The sequence below is a fragment of the Chiroxiphia lanceolata genome, chromosome 10 (genome assembly GCF_009829145.1).
Source record: "Chiroxiphia lanceolata isolate bChiLan1 chromosome 10, bChiLan1.pri, whole genome shotgun sequence".
NCBI lineage: Eukaryota > Metazoa > Chordata > Aves > Passeriformes > Pipridae > Chiroxiphia > Chiroxiphia lanceolata.
The window spans coordinates 15,716,533-15,727,517 of record NC_045646.1 but is presented as its reverse complement, the minus strand read 5'-3'; the positions used below and the strand labels follow the sequence as shown (position 1 = coordinate 15,727,517).

Below are 10,985 nucleotides of genomic sequence, written 5' to 3'. Positions count from 1 at the left end.
CAGACAACGTGAGTCTGTCATATGAGACTTGTCTTTACTTATATAACTTTCAAAATAGATTAAATTAAGGGAAGGTTGAGGCCAGCATCCTTAAAAGATGGCTCACCATATGACAAATTTCAAATATTATTTTCTCATGCTATGTACATAGTAACTATGCTTCTGGTAATTTACAGTCCAGATTCATTTTGACAGTACATACTTACTAAATAGTTCATTTTTTGCTGATTTTCACTTAAATATTTTGGTTGTTTTATTTGTTTAAAAATTTCCTATGACTTTTTACCTGAAGCCTTGTCTGGTTGCTGGTGTTCAGATTTGGTTTTGCTCTTCCTTTCCTCTTCTCTCTTTTTTCATGAAGAAATGCCAACAGAATAAGCAATGTGGCAGTGAATTGCTTTAACACTTGCACCTCCAAATAACATCCAGAATGGAATGTGTCCATGGTAACCAGGATGCACTTACAACACTTTCCATTCCTCATCTTTTTAATCTATGCAAATAATATAGGTACTACAAAGTCTATGCATTATTTTTATTTGAAATAACGACATGCTAAGAAATTATCAAGGTAATTTGCAGATTGTCCCGGGTATTTGTACATAAGGAAGTTTTTTAATGCAATTGACAGTTTGTTCCACTGTAAATCAAAGAATAATGTTTAGAAAAATCACAGTGGTGTTCAACAAAATTACTTGAATATTTTACTTTTTCTGTGCCTCTGCATGTTGGCCTGATCTTTTAATTTTGGCAGAGAATTCTATTGCAGTGTGCTTCCTGGTATAACAATTAAAAGGAGGTAAGATTATGGAAATATGTATTGCTGTAGTTTTTTTAAAATTAGTATTAAAATGCTTTGGAATTTATACTTGCACACAATAATGCAAGAAAGTAATTTTTCATAGCCATGTTAAAACATCTGTTGTAATGCACATGGGTATTTAATTTGTAGAGTATTGACTTAGTGTTTTATTTTAGAGTTTGTTGGATTGTATAAAGATAAAAATCTTATTCAAGAGTCTATAGACACATATGCCCACTCTAGTGTTTGCATTAAAGACATTCTTGTACACTCATATATACTTAAAGTTACAATACAGATAAATACACTCACACACACAAAATACTAAACAAAAAATACATGGAATACTTGCTGTGAAAAGTTTGTCTTGCTTACACCAGTGCAGAATTTGAGTATCTGCTATCTGTATACACTTTGTTCTGTTGTACTGTATATCTCATACTGAAAAGTATTGATTAATGTATTTAATTTACACGTTGTAATCTGTGGTGCAACATATTTCTGCTTTTTTAAGAATTAGACTTGTGTGTAGTTCATTTTCTGTACAACCTTATAGATTTAATCTGTAGAACATTGTTCAAAAGTTAGAAAGCAACAGTTGTTAATCATTTTTGGCAAGTGGTTTTGGGGGCAGGTAGAACTATTTTCTTTTTCAGTAACACTTGGCATTTTCATGCTGAGAAATGAGGGTTATTGGTTTGAGTGGTTGGTTGGTTTTTTTTTAATAAATGTCACTTCCAACAGTAACATGAAAAAGCCCAGAGAAAGCCTATTAACCATGTTCCTTTTCTCCTTTAACAATGGGTTTTTTCCCTACAGGATACTGTATTCTTGCATACCATGTTGAAGGCTGTGCAAGCTGAGGAACGTGTTACAAAGATGTCTTTTCTTTCTCTATTTGCATATCAGTTTTGTTCTGACCTTACTCTCACCTCGTGTTTTCCACAAATAAGAATGGCAGTAGCCCTACATGCTGATTCTCCCTACACTGCTAGAGATAAAAAGAGCTTTTGGAAGTACAGTGCAGCATTCACTGTTCTATTATCCCCGTGGTGGGCTGCAAACATACCAGTTCTAAAGCCTTCCCAGGCACTAAAATCATCTCTGAAACAGAATGACAAGGGCTTTACAATCACTTCTGCATTGAATCCTCATGTTACCACTAGTATATGAAAGGATGTTATTTTAGCAACATGGGAATCTATATTGTGCATGTACATTGCAGAACTGTTAATTCTGCTATGATCAAATGTGGTGGCGTTTATTTTTCGTATATTAAATTCTAAAATGCAGATTGGATGAATATTTTTTGCCTTCAAAGAGGCAACTGTTTCACTGCAAAGGGATAAAGATTGCGTGTGTATTGTAAAATAGGATGAACTTACGTAACTGAGTAGGATGTTTTTTTCATTTATTCACATAATAAGGGTACAGAGTATTGCAGATATGACTGAGCTGTAATTGAAGCTATTCTGTATGTATGCAATCAGAAATATGATTTAGCATTCTGATTACCCCCTATAATGATGTATTGGCCACAATAGCCATCAAAATGATAAATTTTAGCTGTCTATATTTGACATTCAAATGTAGACGTTAAGCCTTTATTCAAACTTGTTTACTGTTGCTATAGCTAAGAGATTAACAAAGTAAAAGAAAGATTTGAAAAATACAGAAATGACTGGTGTCTCAGCAGATCATCTGGAATCTGAGCTTTAACTTGAAAATTAGTGATGAGAGTGAATGCAACTCATTGGGAGTTACAAATACTTAATTCTCAACTTTAAAATGTACATTTTATCACTGAAATACCAGAGAGATCTAAAGTTAAATTTGATGTTGAGAGATGTAAACACTGTTGTCAGATCTGATTTGTAATGGTAAATTTAACTCTGTTCTTCGGTCAGGATATGTGAGTATTGACTGTTAACTCAAGCCTTGCTTTTAGTTTTCCTTTTCAACATACCAGTAGAAAAAATAAAGCTCTGTGGAGTTTGTTTTTTATATACACATATAAAACACACATGTGTTTATATAAAACATATGTGTGTGTGTGTTCACCTCTCTAATATTCTCATTTGTCAGTTGTATCACTCATTGTATCAGGAATCCACCTATAGATATGACAGTGTAAACCCCTCACTTTTCTCAATGAAATGGAAGGAAATAAGCCATATTAATATTAGTAAGACTAGAATATATGTTCTTTTAACCTTGCCTACAATAGCAAGTGAATCTTACTTGTGGCTTGGAGTGTGATCTTTACTAGCATGAAGGGAGAAACATGATTATGACTTTCCTCTCCTGTAGACCCAGCTGTGACAGCAACAAAAAGAAAGTCAATATTAAAAGCTGGCACGCTGTTTAAGCACACAGGTAATGTTTTAAGAGAACTCTGGGAAAATTACTGATAGTCAGGGCCACTTATTCTCCAGCATTTCATAGCTACCTAATTTACTATTCATAGTAATTTTTTGTCTCAGTTGCATGCTTTGTAATGCAGATTTTCTTTTTCTGTCTCTGAAAATGTGAGTTGAACATGTACTTCTGGAGTGCATTTTCCAGAGTTTTCAGAGTCTTAAGTGCTGAGCCTTTGAACTGTCCTATTAATTTTGATTTTAACAAAACGTTAAAATCACAGTGTAACTTCCAACACTGCCACTTTTGAATGCCTGAGCAGTTGAATGGGTATTTCTACTTATCAGGCATTAAATTATGTGGTTAAATTGTGTTTCTCTGACTAAATGAAAAACAAAACCAGAATGTTTATGGTTTTGCCAGTTGAGATGTCTTTAAATGTGTGTTTATTTCTACAAACAATTTGCATGCAGGGGTTGGGAATGTTTTCTTTGTATGTAAAAACATTTCACACTTGTTCTAGGTGCATTCTGGGATGTTTATTGTCCTTTGAAGCATGTTTTAGGGCTGCTGGTAAAGTAACCATGGTCTGATCTCTTACAATAACTTTGTTTGGGACTGTAGTAATATTTCCACAATCTGACACCTGAATCTGAGTATTTATCTCATGGTACTTGATACTCATTTCTTCTGCTTTTTTTCTTTTTCTTCTTCCAGAATTGTGGTCACTTAGGAGTGAATTTCATCAGTTAAGACCTGGAGAAATTAAAGAATCCCAGGAGGATTTTTTGATGATTCATCTCTTCATAGGAGATGATAATAAAAATTACAAATTTGTGGTGGCATATAATGGAATAACATAGCAATATTGGTCTGTAATAACTTCCTGAAAGATGTGATTGCTTTGGCTAATAGACTTTTTCCCTATGAATTTATTAATATAAATTAATGTATGAATACTGGAAAAAACAAAAAGCTGTGACAGTAAACCTAAATATATTATAAATCTCAGCAACAGTGGTAGTTTCATTATAAGACAATGACAGAGATTTTAGCAACAAAAATAGTCCAGGAAGCAATATTTTTATGGCTAATAACTCATAATGCTCTGTGGCAGCCCATTTATGTCCACCTAGATTCCCAATCTGATTTAACACAAGTAACCACAAATGCTGCAGGTAATTGGGACTATGCAAGTGCACCATGACTTCAGGAGCTGCAGCCAGAAAGAGAAAGGCAATGGGGACACCACTAAATAAACCTCAGGGGTAGACTGGCCACTGAGAACATCTGAAATAATGATGCATTTCCCTGAAGTTCCGTGGAACTGTGTGTCCCAAATAGTTATTGCTTTGCATCTTCCTATAATCTTGGTTCTCAGTAATGGATTAACTTTAAGAGATGGTCATGTCACAAGATATGGTTGATCATGATCATGGCTCACAGAGAACAGTATCCTGAAAATACTAAGCCAAAGACACATTAATTCACTAACTGGAGGGAGTAGATGAGGTCTGCTATGACCTAGTCTGGAAATGGAGAAGTTCATAACTGCACCTGCAGGGACTGCGGTTGAGATCTGAGGCTTTTGTAGCCCAAGAGATCTGACAGGACACCTTGGATTGGGGAGATTTTATTCTTTTTTAAATAAACTGCTCTTGTATTCTGTTTGTGTACAGATATTGAAATAAAAATACTTACAGATGTGACTTCATATTTATCCTGTTTTTATTATGAACTTGAAAGGTGTCATTTTCAAATGAAGTCCTGTTTTTCTCATCAACAGTTTCGGTAGACATCATCTTATTGAATCATCATCTTATCTGAGTAAGTTGCCCAGGGAGGTGCTGGAGTCACTGTCTCTGGAAGTGTTCAAGAGGTGTCTGGATGTGACACTTGCAGAATGGTTTAGGGGTGGTTATGGTGGTGCTGGGTTGATGGTTGAACTACATGATCTTGAGGGTCTCTTCCAGCCCTGATGATTCTAGGATTCCATGGTTATTTACTCCTGGGTGGAGGAGGTCTGCTTTCCCAAGAAGTATATGAATCTTGGGAAAGTGGTATGGTGGTAGGGAAGAGGGTAACATTATGTATCTCTTTCCAAGAATAAACTTGACTGTATCTTCATTTATGATCTCGGATGAGACCAACATGTTCCCTATGCTTTGCTTATTAAAATCTAACACTTCCTACAGCACAATCCAGGGATTTTTAGCCCTGGTGATTTAGCGTGGTCTGCACTTCTATGTTTAGGTTTGTGTTCGTTCGGTTTGTGTTTCTCATTCCCTCTATAACTTTTGCAGCTGATCGATGTCAAGTGATTTGACAGAAACAGTGACACTTCCTGAGGCTGTTGGGGTGGGAGGCTGCAAGTGAGCACTATTGGTGTTCCAGGGATGGACACACCACACCTTCTGAGCTCAAGTGACTGGATATGTGCACAAACCATGGAAAAAGTCTCATCAGCACTCACAGTCCATGGCAAAACCAATCTTTAATTCCAGTTATTACTGCTTGTTTTGACTAGAAGGGCAATGAATGTATCCTGAACCAATAGAAAATGGACTGCCTGTTGGATTTGGCTCAGGGTGTCTTTAAATATGCTGGGTTTTTGCAGCAGACGTTCATAATTGCTCTGTTAGTTGAAGCAGAGTTGTACCACATTTTAATTTGTGGCAAAATTGATCATCAATTTTTATAAACTTGAGCTTTCAAAGAAGTATTTTTCTATACTTTTTTGTTTACCACTGGTGGGTTTTTTTAATTTACCTCATAAAAGTAGATTTGACATGTGAATATATGTTAGTGAGAAGGATTTTAGTGGGTTTTTTTTTCATTGCTTATAGTGTAAGATTTTCCTGCAGCATTTGATATTAATATGATGTCACAATAAAACATCTGTTTTACATTACCTGGGTACAGTGATTCAAATGATTACATTATTGTTAACATGCAGTTTTCTACTATTACTCTGTGTGTTTTCAGTAGCTTACAAATAAGATCTGCCTGCTTTTTCTTGAAAAGTATTGCTGGTGGTTCAGAGGCTTCCTATCCCACAGGAAGTATTGAAAGCCACAGTTCCCATTCTTTTCTAACATTTGATCATTTCTTCCTTCTAAAATCATCTCAAAATTTGGAGAAAAAATTCTATTTTTTTATTAAAATTATCATATAAGATAAAAGTGCTTTGTTTTCAGAAAAGTGCTAATATAAATAGAAGTATTAAGAGAATAGATTACTATGTTTGTGAGAAATTGTATTGTTATGCTGACACTATTTCTGTCCATAGCTCTTGCTGTTCCACACAATCAGATGTTTTACACCTCCTCACCTCCTGTTAAGGGGAGCTTTGCTGCTCCTAAGTATTCACAAATTATCATTATTTCTCTTAATTCTCCACAAATATATATATATATATATATATATATGAATTATATATATATATATATATATATATATATATATATATATATATGTACTGGAATAATATTCTAGTTATCCTTACTGATTTTTTTTGCCAAATGAGAGTTCAAAGAAAAAACTCATCGTCATACCCATGGTTTGCTGCTAAATATTTGGTACATACCCCAGCCACCAAAATGTTTTCCTGTTAAGTATTGGTATTTCCTGTTGTTATCTCCTAGTTTTCATTCCTAAGATTTTATCTGTTTTCATGGTTTGTTTTTTTTTTTAAAGAAAGGTGCTTAAACAATTAACATTAGCATTTTAGTAAATTTATAGTAACTACCATACACCTATAAACATCTGTGTTTGATTTGAAATGTTTTCTGTTCTTTTTGGACAGTGAAATAACTTATCATTAGTTTCTTTTTGTAATCTCCGTCAAGCCAAGAGGGTACAGCAAGGTTTTATAGATGGTTTTGCAGTGATGGAAAATAAATTGATGATAGTGTCGAGCAAGAGAAGAGAGGTCTACTTATATTTCTGGATGAGTGAACAAATAGTACAAGTTATCAAATAGCCTCCAGCACTCACAGGATGAAAATTTCATAGAAAACTTGAAGTTCAATAGATTTTCACAATTAGTTCATCATTAGCTGCAGATACATTAATAAAGCAAAATAAACACAGCTAAATATATTTTAAAACAGCCAAAACAGATCACATTATTATTTCTAGAAATAAATAATTTTAAAGAAAAACTCAAATATTCAGGTGGTAGCCTGCTTAATCTTCAACATGAAATACATGCTCAGTGTATTTCAGCATCATCATCATTCCCAGTATGTGAAGATTTGGATCATCCTTACACACCAGCCTGAATTAATCAGCCCAACCATTTTTAGTTGACTGTGTAGATCATTTTGTACTTGCATAAGGAATTTGAGGAAAATTACCAACCATATAGAACTGACATGCTTGGAAAGCAAAAAAGCAAAGGAGAACTGACAGCAAACTGCACTTGTAGCACGGAAATGAAAGCTTGCATAATATTGGGCCACCTACCCAAAGACATGAAGGAAGATAAGGCATTAGCTTCCTTCTCCATAGCTACCTTAGGAATATTTGGAAGGGAAAAAGAAGAAAAGTGTCTTAACATCTTAGCAGTGAAATCATGTAATTTTCAAAGCTCTTTCAAATGTAGTCACATAAGCTTGAATTTTGTAACTAACCTTATAAAATACTTTGGAAGGAAAACGGCTGCATCAAAATTGGCCTGTAGTTAGTATAGTTTCAATTTCCATGATTCTGTTTCTCTCTTTTTATCACTCTAATGTACATGAGAAGATAGATTCTAGTTAGTTAAAACAAAAACAAACCAACAAACAAGCAAAAAGCCCCCCAAGCAATAAAAAGACACCACTTTGGATGTATTAGAAAAAATTTCCAAATATAAAAAATAGTAATTCTGCTTTAAATTTTGATTGTGTATGAAAAGGCAAAAAAAAGTCCTGTACTAATCTGGATGACTGCATTCATTTTGTTAGATCTTAGGAAATCAAAATCTTCATTAGACGTGTAGCAAATTGAATTCAGGATTCTGTTTTATAATGAACTAGTAATTTTATTACAGCAATTTGATAAAATAGATAAGTGATCTGAAGAAATAGTGTTAAACACAAAAGGCCAAGTTCCAAGTGGGACACAGAAGCAGAAATAATTGACTGTATGATTGCACGATGGGGAGTAGCTCACTAAGTAGGAAACCTACAAAGAGAGAATTTGGTGTATTAGATTATAAAGGAATGAGCCAAAAAATGTCATATAATGATTAATTAGCACAGTCGTTATGTAAAAAGATCTGTATGTATGTGGAAAAGTGGATCCAAAAATGGATCTGGATGTTCATGTTAAATGTTATTTTCTCTAGAAAACATAAAAAAAAATAAGCTGACTGTTGGTTTTGGTTTTGGTTTTTTTTTAAAGATGTATCTGAATAACTTGAGATTATTGATAAGAAATTTTAGGCTTTTACAAGTCTGTTGTCACTTGGGTTTGGTTTCATTTTTTTTCCCTGTACTGTTTGGTGCCAAAGTTCTGGAATCTGTGGCGAGATAAGTATGACTTCCTGGAACGGCTTCCTGTCCCATTGCTCCTGTACATCATTTCCTTTCTGGAGCTTGAAGATATTGCCAGACTTTCTCAAGTTTCACACAGGTCTGAAACAGTAAAAATTTTGGCATGTTGGGTTTGATTCATCTCATTGGTTTAACATAATTGTCAATCTGTCTGCTTTACTTAAGACAAGTAAAGTAAGGGTTGTCTCTTTATTGAGCTAGATCTTAGAGAGACAGTGCTTATCCTGCAAACTTTTATTTTATAATAAACACAATGATGCAGACAATTGCATTGCCACCCATGGCTGGATGTTATGTCCTACTTCCAGGATTAAGTACTGGAAATGTAAAACCTTTGCTCTGTGTTATGATTCATATTATTGTAATGTTTAGAAACTTCAGCCACAGCCTGGGATCCCCTTATGTTAGACTCATTAGCAAACAAAAAGTCACTGCCATTCCTTACATTTACATCTGTGACAAAAGACAGGAGCACAAGGAAAGAAATTTTTTTTTTCTTTTTCTTTTCTATTTTTTGTTAGACTTCACTGCAAGAAACTGTAAGAAACACAGGAGGAGAAAGAGATGACTTTATGCTTGCTTGCTAGGAAGCTCTTTCCAGCTATCAGGAAAGCATGGGAAATAGTATGAACATGTTGAATTTAAAGAGAGAATAACAGAAGTCGCCACTATTGGCTGCCTGGAGCTCAGAGCAGCCTCCCTGTGCTGAATGAGGGGTAACGAATTGGAAGAGAAGCCTGGACATTGCAGAAGAATGAGGGGCAATCTGTCCCTCATTTTGAAAAGTCCTTCATATAGAAAAGTCATATTGGAAAGGCCTTTGAGAGGTCATCTGTTCCAGCTTCCTGGTCTGTGCAGGGTCAGGAAATTGGGATAGAAAGATAATGTGTTCAGAGCTATGATCTAGGAAGCTTATTTTTGTGGGTCTGAATTCCTCAAAACTGTATTTTCTATCCCAGTCAGAGCCTGAGAAAAGGCTGCTGCAATAACTCCAGTAGGGGGAGAAAAAGATTTTAGCTTATGAAAAACAGGAAGAGAAATGTTTTAAAGAGAAAAATAACTTCTTATCCCCGAAGGTGCTGTAGGAGCCTAGAATCAAGCCTGTCAAGTTATGAGTTGAGCAGTTAATGAAAACTTAAGGAATGGTGATACCTTATGAAAAAGTTAAAACCAGGTTTAGTTGTCTTGAGTCTGCTGTGACAACTAGATACACTCTGAAAGACTTCAGAGACAGATTAACTGTGTAGTGTGGAGAGAGGGATGTGTCTGGTACAGAGCACATCTCCAAACTGTATCAGGATGAGATTGCTCCCAGGGTTTCTATTATTCTGAGGCTACGTGGGTCAACATTTCAAGTTGTGTGTCAGACTGCTGGCAGTCCCAGAGGACGTGGCTGTGCTGCTGTGCCTGTGGTGTGGCTGCAAAGGTGTTACAGATGCTTCAGCAAGACAGAGTTCAAGTGAGCACAAGAAATAGGAGATAGGGCAAAGAAAGCACAGGAGAACATAGTGAGTCAGGAAAACAGAGCATGTCATTAACTTAGAGATGAAGGCCAGATGGGAGTAGATAAGCTTGCTGAGTTCTGGGCTTTATTTCAGTTTGCAGATAAAACAGTTGATATTGTGACTGGGAAACAACTGGTTAGAGAATAAGGGAATAAAAACAACTCAAGGAGAGGAAGAGAATGGATAGAAGAGAGGTCAGGAAATTATTTGTTAGTATATTTGGAATTCATCTGTCATTTTGCAGACTATGAGTGGAGCAGGATGAGGTACCGTGCAGGGCAGTAAACTTTTCATTAGTTTAACATAAAGCCTTGGATATTCTGGAATTTAAGGAAATCCTAGAAAGAATTAAGTTGCATGATAAGAAAGATAAGATTTTGGCACAATGAAATAACCTAGTAGGTTCTCTTTCTCTCATTTCAGAAGTATTTTTAGGGAATTAAAAATTTGCCCCAATAATATGAGTTTTCATTTCCAAAATAATTCACGTGTAGGCTGGAATGCTGCTCTCTGCGGAATTATAAAATATCGTATTCAGATTTTATATTTTTGCCCCGGCGCAAGGGCAGGGCGGGACTCGTTTCGGTTGTTTTGGGACGAGCCTCTTGCAGAATTCCCGGTGCTGCGGGGACGTTCCGCCGCCAGAGGGCGCCGGGCTCCCGGGGCACGGCCGGAGTCACCGGGAACGGGGAAGATCCGCGGGAACGGCGGGAGCGGCTGCGCTCCGCTTCCTAGATTTATTTTTGTGGGTTTTTTTTTAACAGAACACTGCGTTTGGAA

At 35.7% G+C, this 10,985-nt stretch overlaps 1 protein-coding gene across 1 annotated transcript in view; it reads left to right on the top strand.

Annotated features, from left to right (window-relative positions):
- Positions 1–552: 552 nt before the first annotated feature.
- The window catches only part of FBXO36 (F-box protein 36), a 12,873-nt gene continuing 2,440 nt past the window's right edge, over positions 553–10,985 (top strand). Inside the window, 5 exon segments of the mRNA XM_032698037.1 lie at positions 553–571; positions 3,818–4,022; positions 4,947–4,987; positions 8,590–8,779; positions 10,775–10,931. Coding sequence (XP_032553928.1) covers positions 553–571; positions 3,818–4,022; positions 4,947–4,987; positions 8,590–8,779; positions 10,775–10,931 — 612 coding nt within the window.